This window comes from Drosophila albomicans, chromosome 2L (genome assembly GCF_009650485.2).
Source record: "Drosophila albomicans strain 15112-1751.03 chromosome 2L, ASM965048v2, whole genome shotgun sequence".
Classification (NCBI taxonomy): Eukaryota; Metazoa; Arthropoda; class Insecta; order Diptera; family Drosophilidae; genus Drosophila; species Drosophila albomicans.
The window spans coordinates 25,310,331-25,333,128 of NC_047628.2; the positions used below are offsets into that span (position 1 = coordinate 25,310,331).

General features: G+C 38.4%; 1 protein-coding gene across 3 annotated transcripts; it reads left to right on the plus strand.

The window, feature by feature from the left end:
- The first annotated feature begins 34 nt into the window (after window positions 1-34).
- Window positions 35-22,601, plus strand: LOC117565918 (mucin-17). Of its 3 annotated transcripts, none has more exons than XM_052002956.1 (9): window positions 35-147; window positions 2,139-3,199; window positions 12,150-12,349; window positions 12,408-12,726; window positions 12,789-13,640; window positions 14,334-15,706; window positions 16,369-16,425; window positions 17,835-19,338; window positions 20,293-22,601. In XM_052002956.1, the coding sequence occupies exons 2-9, from the start codon at window positions 2,398-2,400 to the stop codon at window positions 20,904-20,906; spliced, it is 5,721 nt and encodes a 1,906-aa protein (XP_051858916.1). In that variant the 5' UTR covers window positions 35-147; window positions 2,139-2,397; the 3' UTR covers window positions 20,907-22,601. The 3 variants fall into 3 exon arrangements, with proteins under 3 accessions (XP_051858916.1, XP_051858918.1, XP_051858917.1); XM_052002957.1 differs by lacking the exon at window positions 35-147 and adding an exon at window positions 924-1,020; XM_052002958.1 differs by lacking the exon at window positions 16,369-16,425.
- The last annotated feature ends 197 nt before the right edge of the window (window positions 22,602-22,798 follow it).

Sequence of the window (22,798 nt, forward strand, 5' to 3'; positions counted from 1 at the left end):
AGCTCTTTTTTAAGGCAAAAAGTCTGAATTCATTCATTTCAAATGCTTTTAGTCTGTGTTTTGTTAACGCGAGAGCAAAAATGAAAAGTGCGTGTGCAATCGACATCCAAGAAAAATAATATAAAAACCCCCAAAACAACTAAAAAGGTTATAGTTTCTTCAAAAATAATAAATACATTGTCGAGTGGTTAAATTAAAATAATTTAGTCGCTCTTTGATTGCCACTTCCGTTTAAAATACTTCGCTTAAAAACTTAAAAATCAGCAAAACCAGCCGTGTTAGGCATTCGTATAAAGGCTTGCAACAATTAGAGCGGCCGCGTTTAGACAAATTCGTTGTTTTCATGTGATAGGCGTAAAATAAAAATTCAATTCTTGGGACGGGAGAGCTGCGTAAAAAAAGAGCGCGACATTCGCTGCGCTGCCAATTTTGCGACATTAAAGTCGGCGCATCACATCGACAATAATGTATTAGGCTGCAAATAATTTTATGCTATACCAAAGCCAAAAGTGTTTGATGGTATTAAAAATTATATATTTTTAATTAACAGGATTCAGACATTGAGTTTCAGAGTGCTGTGATAACAAATGAAAGAACTAATTAAGTCTGGCAACGCTAGGCTAGAGTTGAGTGCGTGTCGTGCTATTGTCGTGCGTTTTATTGGAAGAATTTCATTCAATACAACTAATATAAAAATAATAATTAATTATTTATGAATTCTGGACAAAGTAATTACTTTGAGTAGCATTATGTGTATGGTGGTAAAAGGTTATTGGTTTTCATTGGCTATACATTTCTAAAATTCTAATTGCCATCGGTTCATGCTTTTCAAATGCGCATCTCTAGGAAAGAGAGACTGACAGTGTGTGTGTTTGAGAGAGCGAGAAAGAGCGCAGTGCGTGTTTCTGCTGCTGCTGCTACTGCTCGCTCATTATTAGTCGATTTCTACCTTTTGCATTTTCAACGTCTTTGTGATCGGTTGTTGTTGGTTGTTGCTCGGATGCGATTTTTAGTTACTTTGTATGTTTTTATTTCGCTCTAACAAATCCACCCTGCGGATTAAATGTGTATAATTGTGTAACAAATATAAATATGCGCCAATAAATTGTACATACACGCACCACACACACGTAAAACAAACACTACATAAATGCCAAAGTGTAATAAAAACAAAAACATAGGCCCACCAACATAGCAAGTGTAAAGCAAAAGCAAATGCAAAAGCAAAGTAAAAGTCACTTATAGTGCAAAAATAAAAAATACAAATAAACAAATTCGTCCAGAAATTGGTGCCTTATAAATTGTAATAAAAATCCTTTGTTCGCGTACTCCAACAATAATAATAAGTGTGTGTGTTGTTTTTTTGAAAATTTACTCTCCAGAGTGGAGAGAGAGAGTGTGTGAGAGCAGGAGAGAGTGCTAGAATGTGACGTAATTTATATTTATTCTAAACAAATATGCAATGTGGTGAAGAGGGAAAAAATTGTTCAAACGCGAGCGTGTTGCAATTGAATGTTGTGTTCCTTTTGGCAGATTGCAATTACCAATTGCAATTGGCTTTTAATTTGAATTTTGCATGCAACAGGGCGCGTGTTATTCGCACACAAACACACAGACTCATACACACATGACATGAGAGAAAGGCAGACTGGGTGTATGTGTGTGTAGTAAACAAAAATACAAAATGTGCATGGGGATAACAGAAACAGCAACAACAACAACAATGGCGTGGAATTAATGAAAAACAATAACAAACGCTAACTGCCCCTATTCCCCACCCTGCCTTCTATTGGTCAAAACGTTTTGCTCGCAAATATCAAACACACACAAAAACAATAACAACAACAATTAGGTAATGTTTTTGACGCGAGCGAGAGTGAGAGAGCAAATGCGCGCTCATTTCAATGCCGCCGACGATGCTTCTTCTTGGTTTTGCTTTGCGTTTCATTTTGCTGTGTTGTTGTTTTGAAACACAGTTTTTACATGGAAATTTTTAGAGTGTGTTTTCGGGTCGAGAGGAAAATTTTGTGTTTGTAATGTGTGCGGCTGGCTGATTAGAAGTAAATAAAGTTTCGAAATGCAATTAATAAATACGTATGTGTGTTTGTGTGTGATTGCTAATCAATTTTTATTCGCAGTGCTGACCAAAAAAAGAAAATTAAAGCTAAATTCGATTTGTTGCGCTCGATTGGTTGCATTTGTAAAATCGCCGAAAATGTAAATGCCACACGCAACAAAGAGGCGCGAACCAATATCGTATGCAAAAGCAAAATAACGTGTAAATAAATTCATGTGTATGTACAAATAAAATTAAAACAAAAAAAAAGCAAAAACATAAAATTTACATTTCTAATAAAATTAAAACAAAGAAAAACAAAAAAAAATCGCTTAGTTACCATGTTACACAACATCGATGACAATGCCGCGCCAACTGCAACATTAACATCAACATCAGCAACACTAACAGCAGCAACAGCAACAACAATGGCCCCGACTGAAACAACTGGCAATGGAACGGAGCCAACAATTTCAACGCACCTTGCAAATGCGACGGCGACAATAGAACCAACAACGGCAGCAACAACGGCACCAAGTGCAACGGAAGAAGAAACAAACACAGCAGCAGCAAATGTTGTTGTTGCTGCCTCTGTCGCCCCCACTGTTGAGGGTCAAGCAACAGCAGCAGCAGCAGCAACAACAATGACAGTGACAGCTAACAACACAAATACTAATACAAATGCAGCTACGCAGCCGCAGTCGCTGTCGATGTCGACGTCAGCGCTGTCAGCTGTGGCCGAGGAGCAGCAGCTGCCAGAATTAGCTAAAACAGCCATCGCTTTGTATGCGTCGAGCGCTGATGATGTTCAGATGCGTACACAGCAACAACAGAAAATCAAAATTTATCACGGCGCCAAACAAAGCGCAGTATGGCGAACCGATTCGTTGGCATCCAATCCAAGCCCAAACTTAAGCCAGCCCAACAGTGTGACCAGCTGCAACGAAACAAAAACAGTTGTTCCCATCAGCAGCAGCAGAAGCAGCGGCGGTTATTCGACTGCACCAAGTCTGCTGCAGCGTAAATTCTCCGACAGCTCGTTTGCTGCAACAGCAACAGCGATGCCGCGTCGCGTGTCATTCCCGGAGAGTGATAAGGAGCTTGTCACCGGATATCTCGAGCCGGCAAATCCATGGGAACAAGGTGAGCACAAATGCACAAATTTATAAAAATTCGATATCGATTTACGCAAATAGTCGTTAAATGCTTTACATTGCTGGAATACTACTAGAATAGCAACAGCTTTATGTTTGTTTATTTGTGTTTATTCAAAATACTACGTGATGTGTTAGACAATTTCACTCGTTTTGTATACTGGATCTTGTGTGATATCGATTTCGAGCTGTTTGTTTGTGTTTTGAAAATCTTATCGGTTGGGGTACATGTGCAATCGCGGAAGTTTAAACTTGAGACACATGTCGTAAATTTGTACTTCCTGTGATTTATTTCAATTAAATAAATTGAAATGCTTACGAATTCTCGCAACGAAATGCCGCAAAACTCAGCAGCTAAAGAAAGGACTCCGATAACTAATCGAGAGCAACAAGAAATGACCGAGTAGAAGAACGAGAGAGTGAGAGAGAGAAAGATATAGTGTAGGCGGCTGCCAGAATGAAATTAGCCAATGCAATTGAAGTGCGCAAAAATATTCATGCATTTCCTTTGAGTGAATGACGCTGACTGCACGCTGCCAGCGAAGAATGTTGACACCCCAATAGTATTCGATGGCACGACATGCGGTGAGTGTCAAATGCCGACAATTCGGTGAAAACGCAGTTTAATGTTCATGCGGAGGTGTCCCACTATGATTTTGTTCCTCAGATCAAATACAATGCAAATGCATTGCGTTTGTTTTTACACTCTTCGTTTTCTCTTTCATCATTCTTTCTTCCTTGTCCAGTGTGTGACAATCAATCAGTGTGTTTGTGTGAATTGTTGACAGTTTACAATAGCCTGAACAATGTTGTCATATTTGTTTTGCAAATTCAAAGAAAATCCTTTGTGTTTGTTTGGAAACGATTTGCATACGTAGTTTTCTAACGTAGTATTCAGTAGTTCTATTTAATGCTATACAGCTGTTTCTTTAATCTACACTGCTGTATTCCCATATTAATACTCTATACTCTGCCATATTTTGAATTTTGTCGCCGTTTTCGACTAAGCATTGTTATTGCTATGAGTGATTGGTTATTTTTATTTTTATAATTTGTTTGCCTTTGATTTTGTTATTCGTAGTTGCGAGTACTCGCTGTCGTAGTACTATTCGAATATGTTTAATTTTTTTTTTTTTTTTTTTTTTTTGTGGCCAGCGATAAAGACAACAACAGAATTACTGATAAGATACGAAAAATTCAACGTTTCAGTTTCTGTTTGGGGATCGGTTACGTTTTAATTTTGCTTGTACGCTTCTCTCTTTCCATCTTACGTACGTAAGAAAAGAGAGTATTCAGGCTCTCGCGCAAATCTCGCTCTCTCTCTCTCGCTCCCTCTTTCTGTCCATTTTACCGGCTCGCTCCATTTGTAGGCTCGCGTCTGCCATTTGTCTACTATCTGTTTTCTCACCGTATAAATGCTATAAATTGTGTTGAAACGATTACGATTTGTTCAACGTGTTTGTTTCCATACACACACACACACACACGCACTTACAAAATAGCTATGTATATGTGTATTATACATATGTGTGATTGTGTATGTGACTCTTGTATTTGTTTGTTTGCTTAAATTCGTTGCTTGCCTTTGTTTATATCTTGTTTGCTAGTTTTGCTGCCGTTTTGTTTTTCTTCGTTTTTTGCCTTTACTTTTTTTTCGCCTTCTGCTTGTTGTAGTAGGTGTAACAGCTCGTGCTGTGTGTGATGTCATCGTTGTCACTTTACACTCCGAAACTGGAGGCTAAGACGCAACAAAATGAACATTTATAATCTCTTGACGCATACAAAAACTTCTTCATTTCATTTTGCAAAGGTTACAATGTCGATTAATGGGGAAAGCACATGAAATTTCAAGGATTCAGTTACTTTTTTATACGGCTATAAATGTTGGGGGTGCTGGTGGGTTAAGCACTTCAAATGGGTTAAGCGCCTTCAAGGTCAAAGGGCGTATCGATAACCATAGACTCATTTGCCAAAACTTTAAGAATACATTCCTCAAAATGTAGTTGAAATCTTTTCGAAATAAATTTAGTTACTCAACTGTTTTTTTCATTCCTTTTTTTAAGTTTTGCATATTCAGCAATTTGCTGAAGAGGCTTAAAGCGAATGTACATGTATATAATAATAAAGTATGTACATTTGTATGTGTAGCACTTAAAGTACTAATGAAAGATGATAAAAATGTCACGAGCTCGATTAATGCACATTTCGATGTAATTAATTAATGCAATTCCAGCAAAGCAAAGCAAAACAAAACAAAACAAGGAAAAACGAGCACAAAGCGAGCGAATCAACAAAGAAAACACACACACACAACGGAGCAGAGAATATAAAATATATAAATGCTAATCTTTGCATTTAGCTAAAATGTCAAGTACGAAAACAATTTCCCCTTAGCTAAGCAAACAAAATATGATGTTGATATCTGTGACCACATAATACATTATTCCTCATTAGTTCCCTATTTTTTTTTTTTTTTTTGTGGTATGCGGGGGTTCAACATTAGAGCCATCATAATCTGGTCGTATATCATGCGTTGTTTTGGGATAATTGTGTCTCAGCATGTGAAGTTCAACAATGATGAACGACTTGTGGCATTTAATTTGTCGCCTCCTCTCAGCAGCAGCAACAGCAGCAAGGGGCTGATTACCTACTTACGTATCAATAATTGCGATAAGAAAGTATTTGTTCAAGTGCCTTCTGAAATGCGAAATCGCTAATAATACTCGTCGAAATGTTGGGAAAACCTTTTAAATCGATTTCTTGATCAGCATCAATAATTCAATTCGATCGCTGTTATCTGTAAGATTAAAAATACTAAACCTACAAATTTATTTAATCTTTTAATAAAAGTATGAACTACATAAATTACACTTTTTTTTTGCGAAGAACTTGATTGATAAGCAAACAACAAAATGGAGTGCAAATCTCTTGCATCACTTCCAATCAAAGGCCCCGAATGTCTTTATTTATTTAGCTGTATAGTGTGTTGGTAATCAAAACCGATTTATTCACGTTTTAATAAAACATTTTCATTGACGTGCTCGTCTGCTTTAGCGTTTGTATTTTTTTTTTTTTGGCTAAATAAATTATCGACTTGCTGCCAATTTGTTGAGTGTTCTTTCTATCTACATTTTGTACGAGTTTTGACTCTCATTTGCAGTTGATGTTGCTGTTGTTGTTGGCGAAGGTTGTTGCCAACACAAAATCAACACAAAACTGAATTCAATAAATGGCAAAAAACGTTGAGAACAAGTTTCGAGACACATTCGCTCAAATTGCCGACATTGTAAATGTTTAGCAGCAAATTAACAGCAATTTAATTGAACAATTTTTGCGCTCACTCTTAGCTCTTTTGTCGCGTTGGCTTTTATGTTATGTGTGTGTCTCTGTGTCTCGTTTTGCTTTTATTTGTTGTACTTTTGCGCCTTTCTCGACGTCGATGGCGATGTCGATGTCTTCGACTCCACAAACCCCTCTGAAATGACGCTTCGATAACGCATAAAAATCAATAGAATCATAAAATATTGAAGAGCGTTTAATACACCAATTGTTATAGGCACACAACACAACACAATACAACAACAAACCACAGGCGGCATATTAATACCCTGTAATTGTAGAGAAGGAAAGGGGAAATTGATGAGTGTTTAGCGTGTATAATTTACGCTATTTAGTTATTCGCTTTGAAAGGAAAAGTATGTCTAAAAGGACCTGTTTAGGATATATGATTTTGAAGTATTCAAAAGGGCCTCTAAAAGGTCTCTAAAAGTAGACTTCGGTAACGGAGGACGTTTAGCATAAGTTCTGGTTAAATATTCGCTTTGAAGAAGAAGAACTCTTTCTGGAATCATGATTTTAAACCTCCAAAACGGGTTTCTGAATGTCTTGTAGACTTCTTCAACAGAGGACGTTTGGAATATGCCCAACATGTGTAATTTGCTCCCTTTATTTCTTCGCTTTTAAAGAAAAAATAATATTAGAAAGGACCTCTTCGAACTACACAATTTTATACCATTAAAAGAGTCTTTGAAAGTCTTATAGACTTCTTTAACTGAGGATTTTTAGCATATGCTTAGCGTGTATAGTTTGCTCTCTTTAGTTATTCACTTTGAAAGAAAAAGTTTATTTAAGAGGACCTCCTCAAGGTACATAGTTTTATATTAATAAAAGGGTCTTTGAATGTCTTGTAGACTTCTTTAAAGAAGGACGTTTAGCATGTATTAAGCAATTATTAAACATTTCCTTTGAAAATAAAGTATATTTAAAAGCTCCTCTTCCAAGATACATGATTTTGTACTGTTAAAAGGGTCTCTGGCAGTCTTGTAGACTTCTTTAGACTGCGGTCGCTGTTTTCTTTTTATTTTCTCCAACGGATGAACCAATTCGCTATTGATCGATAATTGAATCAACGTCATCGTCAGCTCGTCGTCGTCGTTTGTGTTAGCTTCCTCATACACTTATACATGCCAATTATACTGTACTCTATATAGATAGAGACGTACATATATCCTCCATATAGAACGAGAACCGCCTGATGTAGCATATGATTAAACGCTTTAATTTATTTCGTGTGATTTGCCGCCAGATCCTCCCATTTATGATACACACTCGAAATAAACAACAAATATATATTATATTATAAGTCGACGACAATTGCAATTGAAATTTATAAAAATTGTGTATAAAAATAGCGTGCAATATTTAAATAGAAATGAGGCAGTTAAGTGTACTAAAATATTTCGAGTTGAGCGCACAATTATTTATCTGGCATTTCAAAAGTCCAAATGCTGACTAATAAACAAATAAAACGCGACAACAACAAACCAATTTTTTTGATTAAGAAGTCGTATTAAGTATTTATCTTTCGCATATGCTTTAGCCGAAATGTTATTCTTTTTTTTTCTCTTGTTTTCTTTTATATTTTTTTTTGTTTTGTATATTTTATCGGGTTGTGAATGAGATAAGAGCAGAGCAGAGAACAAGCTCTACGTATTTGCCGAAATTTTGCTGAAATTCTTGCACTTTGCTTAGTTTATTTACACTCTCGAATTGTTTATGATTTCTTCGCCTTCATGATCTTCAAATTGTTTTCATCTCGTTTTCGTTTCTCGGTCTTGTGTTTTTGCGTAAATTTCTGGTTCACATAGGCCTAGTTTTTTTTTTTTAGAGAGAATACTCTTCATTAGTTTTGTGGGGTATATTCATTTTTAGAAGCCTTTAAATTAGGATTCTAAAATAGAAAAATACATTTGAGTGTGTGGTATGTAACATATTTTCTAAGCTTTTATATAAAATATTTTTAGTATTGTAAACTTTATATATTTTAAACAAGTGAAATTGCTACAGCATTTGAAATAAGAGCGAACATTTTTCTTAAAATAAAATTGATATAAAACAAAATATAATAAATAATACAAAAATACTAAAACATACCGAAGGCTATATTTAGTATATTGAAAGTTACATATATTTCTTGCAGGCAAAAACTCTAAAATATGTTGGTTTAAGAAATGTCTTCTTCTGACATATTCATGCATTTCCTGTAGACACAGCAGTGCGGTACTATTCTTAAAATATACATCATTAACATAATATACCGAATGCTTTATTTGGTATGTTTCCTGCAGGCACAAAGTTAAACCCTTCAATTCTATGGGTAGCGTATATAAAAAGGGTATTTTATGTATATTTGAGAATAGTATAGAAAAGGCTTAGTTAAGTTTCCATAGAGTGTGTTACACAGTAGAAAATCAGAAAAAATTCTCTAGTAGAAATGTTAAAGGGACGCAAAATTTCTTAGGAAAATTATTTTCCGTTTTATTGCCAACACAGACAGCGAGCGAAAGAGAAAGAGAGAGAGAGAGCGCGGAAATGGTGCTTAACGAATTAATTAATTAATCAAGCAGATTATTATCTGATGGCATCATGTTGGCATAGAATGATAGCAAAACACACACACACACTTATTATCGATGGCAACCATAATTTAGATTTGATATTAATAATTTTCATTTACAGTCTGTAATTATAAACACTTCGCTTATCGCAGAGGGGGAAATAAAAAACAAAAAAAAAAAAACACTCTAGACAGCGATAGAAATAGCAGCAAAAAAAATAAAAGCCATATAAGCTATTGTCTGCTGTCAGTGGAAAATATTTTATCAGTTGAGAAATTATTTACAATTAAGTGAACGAAACGAAACGAAAAGTAGAAGTCAAAAGCAAAGCCGGTCGTCGCATTGTCTGGCGAAAAAAGCAAACAGCGAACATAAATATAAATAGAGATATATACATATATCTATAATAGTAAATGGATATATAATAACGATACCTGGGCAAGGAGGAAATTGTTGGTTTTTGACTGAGCATGCGAACACTAATGAATCATTTAACAGATGTCCATCCGTCTGTCCGTCCGTCCGTCCGTCCGTCTGTCCGTCTGTCTGACTGTCACGAATAGAACTATGAAAACTGAGAGCTGTATGATAGGACACTTTTGAATGATTGCCAAGTGGCAAAAAGGTAGAAATAAATAGAGGAATACTAGACAACGTTCAAGTTTGTCGTTTGTCGTGCTATACGTTGAATTAAAATGGATCGTTTAATTGCTTGCTCAATGATAGATTAATCTGTTTACGTTTCTCACGAAAAGAACGCTGCAAACTATTTATAAGTTATTCTATGTGTCGCTATGTCTTTCAATGCACTTGGCATTTGGCACAATTCCTTCTTTCTTTCTTTGTCAAGACAACAACGGCAAATAGAAATAAAAATACAAAAATACAAAAAAAAACGAGAATTCAATTCGATTCGGCTGAAAATCATAAGCAGAAAAGTATATACGAGACTCGTACTTGTAGTTAACCCATATCAAAAGAAAATATTTACATTTTTCGTTTGGCTTGTCTTGTCAAATTATAGCAAACAAAGTGAGAATTCTAAATTTAGTTAGAAAATTACTCGGCAAGTGCCGTCGCATTTGTCATGCCAAATGATAGACAACATGGGACAAAAGCTACAACTATTCTCCAACCCAGACAGACAGACGGACAGAAAGACAGACGGACTGAGACTGAGTCGCAAATTACAAGTTCACGATTTTGCCAGGCCGCAGAATCGTTTGGAAATGCCGCAATTTCATTTTGACATTTGCCAACAATTTGTCTATGTTTTGCCGGCCACCACACATCATCATCATTATCATCGTCATCATCATTATCATCGTCATCAGTCACTCCAGTGGGGGGACAATAATAATGATCGTGATAATGATCCAAAGAGTGCACGCGCCAACTGCTCGTCTTATTTGTCATATTTGAACAATATATTTTTATTTATTTATGTGTGTAAGCTCGATTTGCGACAAATATTTGAAGCGCTTTATAAAAAGGCAGCTGATTGTTGTACCCCGCACTAATTACTTCAAAGGGGTATACTTGTTAAGCAAGCAAACTAAAATTTATAAAGTTGTTTAATTTATTTCATACTTTCTCAGAGTTAAACACATTTTAATATTTAATTTTATATTTTCTAAAACTTTTAAATACTTCTAATATTGTCTCACATTCTTTTGATTTATTTCTCAAAATTTTACTTATTTATAGGGTATTTTATATCATATATAACCATATTTCTTTTTCACTTTTCCCAGTTCGACGTAGTTGCTTTCAAATTGTCACATCGCATGACAAAACGGAAGACTCACAGACAGTTTATTGACTCAACAATGTTCTTTTTTGTATTTATGTATTTTTGATCACAATTTGTGGAATTTTGATCAACTGCCGCCTCAGCGTAACGTCTATTATTTGTTGAAGTTGCCATTCCGTCACAGCATTGTACAAATATACACTATATGGTATTTTCCCAAGCTGTTGCAAAATTTCGCTTGGCTTCTCAACTCAACGATAATTATACAACTATGTGGCATTATCTTGTTGAAAATCTCATAGTTAGGATTGGTTTCTAGCTAAACTAGAATTGGAATAGGGAAAACAATGTACAATTTCTAAAGAAATTCGAGTATGAATAATGTTGAAATTTGTTTCCAGCTTAGCGAACTTTTTGATTGTCATAAATTGGGAATTGATATTTTTACATTTCTTCGGAGTTTTGAAAGTATTCCATAGAATTGAATGAAGTTTATTTTAAACTTTTAGAAAGGAACCCGTATTATTTAGGGTTTTGTTGACAAACTATTTCTTAATAAATCTTGTTTTCATTCTTTGATATCTTAGATGACATAACTATTGATCGTAAGAAGTAGTAATGAAATAACTATTGATCATGTTAAATAGTAATAATGCATTTTTCTCTTTAAATCTTTTAACTTCCTTATTAACGAACTTATTTTTTATTTTGCCTACTTATAGGTAAAGTTTATTAATCAACGCCTACATAGAAACTTTTATATATCATTAAATTAGAATGATATTTAAAAATTATATAAATCTTTTATAAAGATTTCTTAAGAACTTAAGGTTTCTTAAGGATTATATTAATATTTTAGAAAGGATTCTTAAGGATTTCATGATATTCTTGAGTCTTATCTTTAAATCCTTTAACTTCCTTATAAACGTATTTTTTATTTTGCATAATTATTGCTAAAGTAATTTAATCAACTCCTACATAATATCTGTTTTATAGCATTAAATTATAATGCTGTTCTATATAGATATTTCAAGATTTTATCAATCTTTTATTAAGATATCTTAAGGATTTAAGGTTTCATAAGGATTATATTAATATTTTCTAAAGATATTTAGAGATTTTATCAACCTCTTATAAAGATTTTTTGTAGGATTTAAGGTTTCTGATGTGTTATATGAATCTTTTAGAAATGTTTCTTCAGATTTTTCAAGACCTTGCAATTATATATTTCTTTAGTTTAATTTTAGATACATTTTATTAATGGATTCGATTTTCTTTTCATTTTACAGCCTACCAGGTGTCGAGCATTGCCGAGATCTTTGAACTGTACGAACAATCCTGTGCTAAGCATCACACGAAGCCAATGAAAAACATTCTGGATCATCTTAAGTCGCTCGACTTGAGCCTGACGCGGCAGCCAGTGTTGTCCCTAAAAGGCATCAATCTGTCGCCCAATGATTGTGAACCTCTCGAGGAGATCTTTAAGCGGGTAAGTTGTGATCTAAATATATAAGAATGAAAGCAACTAAAGATTGTTTAATTCACAGATACAATACAAGGTGATTGATTTGTCCGAGTGCCTGTTGGATGAGAGCTGCCTGAGCGCGCTGTGCCAGATGATTGAATATTATGAGGCGGCCAATGAACTGGACATCTCATACAATCGCGATCCGATGACCGTTCGAGGCTGGAACCTCTGCACGTACATGGTGGGACGCAGCCAGGAGCTGCAGCTGCTCAATGCCGAGGGCAATCAGATCTCCAAAGTGGGCGCCGAGAATCTGGGCCATGCTTTAAGCACCTCCAATCTGCACACACTCAAGCTGGAACACTGCGGCTTAAAGGGGCCGCCTCTAACCAGTTTCTGTATGTAGAATGCTATTAAGATGTCAAACTGAGATTAATCCACTTCTCCTTCGGTTTCTTAGGCTATCAACTGTACCACAACAAAATATTGAAAGAGCTGTGGCTGGGCTACAACGATTTGGATTGCACGGATGCGGAGCATATTGCTGGCATGCTGCGCTTCAACTACATCATTGAGTTGATCGACATTAGCAACAATAATATACGCGACGATGGCGTCAAGTATCTCGTCCAGGCGCTCATCATGCAGGCCACAGATTTGGAGCGACGCAGCGCTTTGCCGCTGCAGCGAGCACGTGCCATTGAGGACGATGAGCCCATCTCGCCGGTGGAGATTGTGGCGCCAGTTAGCGAGCAGAGTGTTGAAACCAGCTCAGCCAAGCAAGAGGAAACGGAGGCCGTTCAGCAAGTGAAAGAAGTCGACCAGCAGCAGCAGCAGCAGACAACGGCAGCAATTTCAACAGCTGCAGCAGAAGAGCCAAGTGTTTGTGATCCACCTGTGGCCGTGTTGGTGGAGCTGGAGAATGATGCCGAGGATGACAATACAGAGGACACGGTGCGCACGTTGAGAAGCGGCAATCAGAGTGCCACCGGTCAGTCCATGCTCGACAAGTTGCTGTCGATGAACAGCGACAGCTCCAGCGAGGAGGCGCCATCCAATATCTCCACCGACACATTGGCCGCTTGCTGCTCCGAAGACATTAGCGAGTTGAGCAACGATAACTACGATGCAAGCAGCAAATCGCTGGCGAATTCGGCAACAGCAGCAACGACCTCCATAGATGAGTCTTTGGCAACGCCGGCGACGCTGGAAGCGGCGGCTTTGGACAGTTCCCTGGAGCAGTTGTCTCCAGCACAACAACAGCAACTACAACAGCAGCAACAAAGTTCCCAAAATGAACGCAACTTATGTGGTAAATATATTTGGATAGGTTACCAAGAGAAAATGTTTGTGAAACATAATAATGTATTTTGAAGACTAGAGCTGTTAGTTACATTTAATGCAATTCTTAAGATATATGAGAAAACCCAGCCTTATTGGACGGTAACATTTAGAGAAATTGTCTTGTATACAATTGTTATCCTCCTAGCTCTTACATTTTGGTCATTTGAAGTTTATTTGAGTAGGAAAGGTAGAACAATCATTTTAAAAGGCGATATCACCATGAAATCTGCTAAACTAACCAACTTCGCGATGTAGTGGAACAGTTAGAGCAATAATTTCTTAAATCCCAGCCTTATTGCACCATCAAATCTTGTAAACTAAAACGTGTAATCTTCAGCCTTCTAGCTCTTACTTTTTGAGCTATGTATTGATAGTTTATGGAATGAATCATTTACTTAGGATTTAAACTTTAAATTTGCGATGCCTTATTGCACTTAGAAATCTTGTTAATTATTGTATAATATGTCAAACTTGCAGCCTTCTAGATCTTACTCTTTGAGCTATGCCTAGTTTAAGAAAGAACTCAGTTCCACATGTTTTTAACATTAAAAAAGAAAAGAATTAAAGTTAGGAAAATAATTAATATAAACAATTATTCATAATCAAGATAATCCTGATTTGCCTTACCTAAGTTTTTAACAACTTTTTATTTTCCTTGCAGATATTACTCCCTCAACAGAGGCTAAAACCGTTGAACCCAATGAAACCTGTGTACAGAACAACAACAATGCAAATTCCCCCCACAATAACACCAACAACAACAACACCAACAACAACTCCAACTCTAATTCCAACCTCCCCAACCTCCCCAACAACAATAACAATCAGGCATCGGCGGCAGCAGGAGCAGCAGCAGCTGTTGTATTAGCTGTAGTTCCGGTTCCAGTTGCCGTCGATGTCAGCTCGAGCGGATCGGGAGTGGGACCGGGAGCGGGCACCATTTACGAAGTAACTGCGGAGGAGAGCGACTGCATCAATGGGGGCGCGGCGAGCGGATCGCGGCCCTTGGACATGAACAAGAATGCGGCGAAGGCCAATGGCGATGACTTTGAGGATACGCACAGCACGGATTCGGCATTCGAGAGCGCATCCGAGGGCGACATCAGCCGGCATCTGCCCGACGAGTTCAGCCGTTTGTCGGTGTCGCTGGAGAGCACGCGACTCGACGATATGGCCAAGGAGATGGCCATCGAGACGGCGACGATAGCGAGCGAGTCGACAGAGTGTCTGCTGGTAGCGGCCGAGGAGGCGGTGGCCTCAACGCCCATGTCCGTTGAAACGGCCACGACGACGTTAACGACGACGACGCCGAAGGTGACAATCGCCGCCGAGTGTTTGACTGGGGTCAAGGAGAAGGAGGCGAGTGCGAGTCCTTGTCCCAGTCCAACGCCAACACCGCCGCCGCCTTCGACATCGCCGGGCGGCGTCAGCAGCGGACTGCGACGCACCGAATCCAGTTGCGCCTACCTCAATCAGTCGACACGCAATCGCTCCCAGAGCTCCGATAGTTTGTGCAGCGAGAATTCGCTGGATGGCAGCACAAGTGCCGCGGATCCCCAGCTCGCCGAGAAGCTGACCAAGAACGACACATTGTCGCGTCGGCAGTTGACTGATGCCACCGCCGAATCGACGATTCGGGCGCCAAGTGGCCTCAAAGCCTTGGCACTGTGGAGCAATAATCTGACCAAGAATTGTGGACCGAGCATTGCGGAGCTTTTGTCGCGCAGCTCATCGCTGGAGCTGCTCAACATTGGCAAGAACTGTTTGTCCAATGACTTTGTGGCCACCATCAAGGAGAGTTTGACCAAGAACACAACGTTGACCACGCTGGGACTGCAGAGTGCGCATCTCAGTGCCAAGGGCATTGAAACACTCGCCTCGATTCTCACGTTTGGCGGCAACAGCAAATTGCAGCGCATCGATATTCGGGACAATAAACTAGAGGTCGAAAGTCTGAACATTATTGCCGAGGTGCTCAAGTCCAACAAGACCATCACTCAGATCGACATCAACGATGAGCCCAAGCGTCTAACGGTAAGTCACTTGGTCTCCATAGATCAGTTCGATCATGTTCGATTCTTGATGATAAGTCTATACTTATGACACTATTTCCCAGTGAGCAGCTGCTGAATGTTGCGTTCTTGATAACGTTGCGTTTCAACTTGTTTGACGAAGCTAAAAAGTGTCAATAACACGAGGAGGAAAAATGTTAAATTGTTAAATCAGATTAAGCATTAAATTTAAGAAAATAAAGTAGGGAAGGTCCGATTGCTAATGCACTGAATTAAAATAAGAAGTGCGAAATGAATGCGAAATGTAATTAAAATAAGAAGTGCGAAATGAATGCGAAGTATTTTCAGACATTGAAATGACTTTCTGTATTCTAAAGATTCTCAATCAATTTATATACTCATCAATCCTAAACCATATTTTTTGGCGCTGTGTTATTGACATTTCCATACTCTTGGCTAAAAGCCAAAGAGTCAAATATTTCCAAAAATAATGTTTATAAACTTATAATCGAAGTAGATTTGCGTACAGAGTTTGTGCCATGTCTGTTGAGTTTATTGTTGATTTGTTGACATTTTTTTCAATTTGATCAATCATTTATTTATCGTTTATTCGTTTCGTTATATTGTTATATATTGTTGTCGTTGTTGTTGTTGTTTTATACTTCAACTCCTTCATCGCAAAAGTTGCCCATTGTGCCGATAGTAAATGTTATACCGCCAACGCCTTTGCCCCAGGAGAGCGTAAGTAAATCCCTCATCATCCACCAACAAATTCTCTCTCTCTCTCTCGTTCTTACTCTTTTAACTATCTTTCTCTCTCGATAACCCTCTGAATCATTATCAGCTGACGAGATACTACGAGCTTAGCTTGCTAAACAACACCAATAATAAACATAATTAATAATATCCATGCCTAACAATGCCATAATTCAAATGCTGCAGCGTTTCCCTTATTTTAAGCACACCAATTAATCGAATTAATATGCAAACTAAGCACCAACAACATAATGTGTGCATAACTGAAGGATTGAGCTTTGTAGTTAGGTTATTTCTTAGTCGAGCATGCTTTTTTTAATTAAAGTAGAAGCTTGTAGAGCAATTTAAGCAAGCAATTTAGCTGGCAATTATCTACATACAAAAATGTGCAGTACATGGTGCGTGCCAGTCGAGCATTCTCATTGCTATTGCCGTAGTAGCTTTAATTTTAATGAGTATGATTTATTAGAGAAGTTTCTTTAAATTATATTAAGCATTTATTGAGACCGAGTTGTTTGTAGGCGAGCATAAGCATTCTTCAAATCAGTCTTTACGATTTAAATAGTGTGCTAATATACTTCATAGTCGAGCACACTCTGCTTGTTCCGTAGAAAGCGAAACTTACAATACGACTTGCCAAGAGTTTCATTCAATCTTAAACAAAAGGCAGCATACTTTAAAGTCGATCACATTCAGTTGTGTAGTTTGTGAAATAAATGTATGTCTCTGCATAGTGTTGAGCATACTCAGCATATTAGCTGAGTATTTTACATGAAATTAATTCATTATTGTGTTACGACTAGAATTCATAAAATGTAGATTAATGCCAGCATACTTTATAGTCGAGCACACTTTGTTCTATGGGTTGTAAACTTCATATTAGTAAATGATCTCTCATATTAGTAAATTTATAAAGGGTACTTCTTTATAATTTAAACAAGTAGGTGTGTTCGACTTTGAGATACGCGCTTCACATTTTCGATTAAATCAAAATAGTACGGTATTATTCCTAAAATATGATAAACAATGAAATATGCCAAATAAATATACCGATAAAATACCACAGAAAAATGTAGAACGGGGCTATTTTTAAATTATACCGAATAAAAAAAATACTAAAGTAAAAAGCAGTAAGGCATTTTTCTTAAAATATACCAAACAGATATACCAAAAGATAGAAAAATAAAAGTATAGTATTTTTCTTAAAATATACCGAATTAATATACCGAAAAATACTAAGGAATATCGATGGCCCACTCTGCTTGCTTCTTAGCTTCACACTCCGTGCTTCTCCTTCAGTTGTGCATACCCCACAAAAACACGCAATAGTTAAGCTAAGAACTCGACAAGCTTCAATCGAAATAAATGCTAATGCTTTGATTTTGTTGTTACAGATTGGCAGCGATGCGCACTTGGACTACACTCGAGTGTTGGGCACCGTCCGTTCGATGTGCTCGCGCAATGAGAAGATGCAGGCCGAGGAGCTGGAGCTGGCAGAGATGGCGGCGAACGTGGGCGGCAACGGCAGCAGCAGCAACAGCAACAATAACCAAAGCAACAACTTAAACAAAATTGGCAGCAACAATTCGGCCATCAGCAATCGGTGTCGCAGCGGTTACTACTTGGGCTCGCGGAAGATCTCGCTGACGTGCCACAGTCGACCGCTGGTCGATGCAGCGACCGGAACGGTGATCGCATCGCCGGCCGCTGCCACAGCGGCAGTAACCACTGCGATGCCAACGCCGGCTGCCAAACTGGAGGTGAAGCGCAGGGCAAACTCAACGTCGTCGCGTCTGCGTTCGCCGGGTCCCAGTCCGCCCACGATATCGCCGTCCTCCTCGCCGAATCGCAGTCGGTTTCATGTGTCGCGCGTGGCCGAGCTGAGCAGTCCGGCCACCTCGCCGCTCGCCCAGCTGCCGCCACAGCATCCACCACAGCCGCAGCCACAACCGCCACCGACTACGACGCCACGCTCGGCCAGCAGCTGCATGAGCATCCCAGCTGTGGGCAGTCAGAGCAGCCTGAATGCCATTGCTGCTCTGCCATTGCCCACATCCAGTTCGTTGCCCTCGATGGCATCGGTCACCTCATCCACGCAGACGATTAAGCGACTCTCGGTGTCGCCGCGTTCCCGTTTCCATGTGTCCCGCATCTACGAGGATCCCCAGACGCCGCCCATCCACTTGCCACCGACGCCGATGCTGAAGTCAGCACGAAAAGCAGCCGCCGCCCAGCTGGCAGAGATCACAAGCACATTGGCAACGGCAACTGCGACGCCAGTCACAGTCACGGCCACAACGACAGCAGCGTTGCCCATCAGCAGTGTCATCATTGTGGAGCCTGAGCCAGCGAGTACAAATATTCAGGAGAAGGAGGACCAACAGCAGCAGCAACAGCCGCAGGAAACGGAGCAGAAATTGTCGCCGCAGTGCAGCGTCAATTCGCCTAGCACATCGTCCAGTTCGTGCAGCAGTTCGCCCATCTCCTCCAGCACCACCAACAGCAGCAGCAGCTGCTGCAGCAACAGCAGCGATGTCACCGATAGCTCTGAGGCAGCAGCAGCGGCTGTAACTGTGCCCCCCGGCAAGAGTTGCCCGATTGCTGTCTTTGGCGACAATGACATTACGCTCACCAAGGATTCCGCAGAGAGTGTTGCACTCTCGGCTGCTGCCTCCAGTCAGGATGTCACAACCACGACGACGACTGCAGCTGCTCCAGCGCAGCCAGCTCAGCGAGCGCGGAAATCCTCGTGGATCGCCAATCCCACGACGGTGGATAAATTGCTGACGCTCTTCAATCCGAGTAGCATGTTCCAACGCAGCTCATCGCCAGAGTCGAAGGCGGTGCCAGTGTCAACGGCCACAGGAACTGGGGCGCCACTCACAAACAACGCACAGAGTTAGTCGAAACTTTCATTCATCAATCATTCCCATACAATCAGTCAATCAACTGTAGTTAGCTTTAGTTTATTATAATTTAGTGTACAGGTAGATTCGTAGCAGCTTGATTTAGTCTGATGAATGTTTCAATCAATCAATCAGTTTGTAAATCAAATATAACGTAGAATCCATTCATCAGGCTTTGCCAGTCAATCAGTCAATCAACTGTAGTTAGCTTTAGTTTATCTTAATTCATTGTCAAGATAGATTCGTAGTAGCTTGATTTAGTGTTGTGAATGCTTCAAGCATTCAATCAGTTTAATTACTAATTAAAATGGACTCATTAACTTCTGTTATTCAATCAGTATTTGGGTAGATTAGCGGTAGCTTGAATTAGTGTAGTGTATGTTTAAATCAATCAATCAGGCAGTCAATCAAATATAACTTATAATTCAATCAATTAGTCAAACAACTGCTGTTAAGTATAGTTTATTATGATTTATTATTTAGTTAAATTGACAATAGCCAATAGACAATACCTTAGTGCAGTGAATGCAGCAATCAATCAGAGAGTCAATCAATTTTTGTAAAAATTTTAAATTGCAGTTAGATTGTATGGCACATAGAATCAATCAGTCATCAATCAATTAATTGTACTTGGAAAGTATAATGAAAATAAGGTTACATTAATTCCATCAATCAATCAATCAATCAACTGTAGCGTAAGAAAATAGTTCGTAAATGAGTAGATAAGTGTGCACTTGGTTTTCGTGTTAAAGCTGTATGAAATGTTAGCTGCGATTGTTGTTCAATCAATCGGCCAATCGTAGTACATAGTTTGTGGTTAAAAAGAAAGTAGAATTTACTGTTTCAGGAAATATTTCCCCCTTAAGTGAGCTCACTTTCAGACACACTAAACCAGAAAATGTTTGCTTGAACTGCTTCTTAAGTTCCCTTTTCTCTCTTCCCCTAGATACAACCACCACAACAACAGTGCTGGGCGCCAGTGGAGATGTGAATGTAACGTTGTTGCCGACGCGGAAGACAACGCCGCCTGCGAGGAGCAACAGCTATGCAATTGGCAGCGGGGGAGCAACAGGTGCAGCGGCCGCAAGTGGAGCGGCAGCTGGAGAGAACGCAGCTGGGGGCAGCTCATTTCTGGATACCGCATCACGGCAATTGCGTGACTTTGGCAAGCAAGTGTTCCGCCAGAATTTGTCGTTCAACAACAGCGGCGACGGAATGATGGGTTTGATGACAGGATCCTCGCAGCTGGAGGCGAATAATGCCAGTGGAACGACGGTTATGTCGCCGGTGGCCGAGTCAGCGACGCCACCCGAATGCAATGCGATGCACATGCCGTTGAGTCTGAAGCGTGAACTCAAGGAGAACATATCGCCGGAGCATACGATCAATGAGGAGACGTTGCATACGCTGCAGAAACTATCGCGAGCCGCAGAGGATGTGACGCTGAAGGCGGAGGCAGCTGCCGAGTTGGGTGACATTGAGATTGTGATGCACAGCGAGGTGTCCGATTGTTTGCCAGAGGCGGACCCAGTGCAGCAGGAGGATGTGGGACAAGTTTAAAAAGCAGATTGAAATGGAAAATGTAAAAGAAATATGTGAAAATGACGCGAGTGCAATTTGACAATGTTGAGTAGAAGAAAACAAAACAAAAAAGCAACAAATGAATATGTTTGTAACCAAGACCCACCTCAGCATTTCCCCTAACCCACCCAGCTCCCCTCCTCACTCTCTCACCCACAAACACTCTCTCTCTCTTCCTCTCTCTTTAGCGTCCTTGTCAATGTTGTAGCAGACACCTTAAAGTTAGGGAATTCCCCTTCACACACACCCACACAAAACACACACACACATACACAAAACTGTAAGCATAAGAGAAACAACCACAACAACAGAGAAAAGTACACAAAAGTTTTAAACATTAATTTTGTTTTATTTTTACACAAATGCTATATCTAAACAATATGTTTTCTATTTTTTTGGTTAAATTCGTTTTTAAGAAATTTATATATATATATATTTTAACAAATCATTGCAAAACACAACTACTTATACTATATGTAAATTAGGCCAGCAAATTAGGCTATAAAAAACAAACAAACAAAAACAAACACAGCAAATGAACAGAAATTTGAAATCGATGATATGATTGAAATTGACAATTTGAAAAGTTGTTTAGTTTAAAAGTTTTGTTCAACGCGTCTTTTTTTTTTGTACTTATTTATACCTCAAAAGAAACTAAAGTGCAACGTATACTTAAAGTTTTTTAGTTTAATCTCTGCGCTTGGCTAATTTCAAAAAGAAGATTGTGTGCGAGAATTAAAGATGAAAGATGATGTTTGCTAAACGGAAAAACTATTATAAACTATATATATATTATATATACTATGCCCACCAGTCGTCGAACAGAGTACACACATTCAAACAACAAACAAAGGAACACACAAAAAAGAAAAGCCCAAAATATATAAAAATCCAATTGATCTCATTATGTGATATTTGTCGTAGTGCCCAAAGCGTTCACTGTATCCATGTTTAAACCAAGCATACGCATTAAGTACGCTCAAAGCGAAAACACAAACAAACAAACTCAATCCAACCCCCACAACAAACAACAAACAAACAATAAAATACAACAATTTAAATATACACTAAAAGAAATACGTATATTTAGCATAATTATATGTGCATCTTGAATGTCGAAAACAAACAAATTGAACTTGAGCTGAGCGCAGTCGATGCAACTTTTCAAATTGTCAATTGCAAGCAAAAACAAAAAAGAAGTAAACAAATTGAAGAAAATGCTAAACAACTTAATTATATACTATTAGCAAACAACAACAACACACAGATCTTGTAAATACTGCGTTTGTATCTATTGTAAACCTAAAGTTTATCTTCTTAATTTTTTACCTTACATATATTTTTAAATCTGATTTTTTTTTTGTTAATGTTGCCTAGTGTAATTACTGCAGAGTTTATTGTTTTTGTTTATCAGTTTATTGTTTAACTCGATTGCATTATTTTTGCAATGTTCGAAAATCATTTCATCGTACTTAATTTTTTACCAAAATTATTATCATCGTTTTCTAGGTGCTCATTAAAAATATTCTTTTTGCCACTGTTTTTATTTCTTGTTATGGAAATCGTAACAAAATGAGACACACTTAAACTACTTTTTAATTAAATTGGAAATTTAAAAACGTACATAAATATTTTTTATAATTTAAGCTCATATTTAGTAAAACCAAGAGAAACTACTAAACATTTACTGAATAAACTTTTCAAAGTTATAATGAAGTGTAAACCAAGTGCTGTTTTATTACATCAAATGAAATGCGAATTTAATAACAGGTACTCCAATAAAATCAAATCAAATCACATGACAACTGTTGATATGCGCGACACATCAAAGCAAGGGGCGCACAAGTGAGAGCGCAAATGAGGCGTACTAC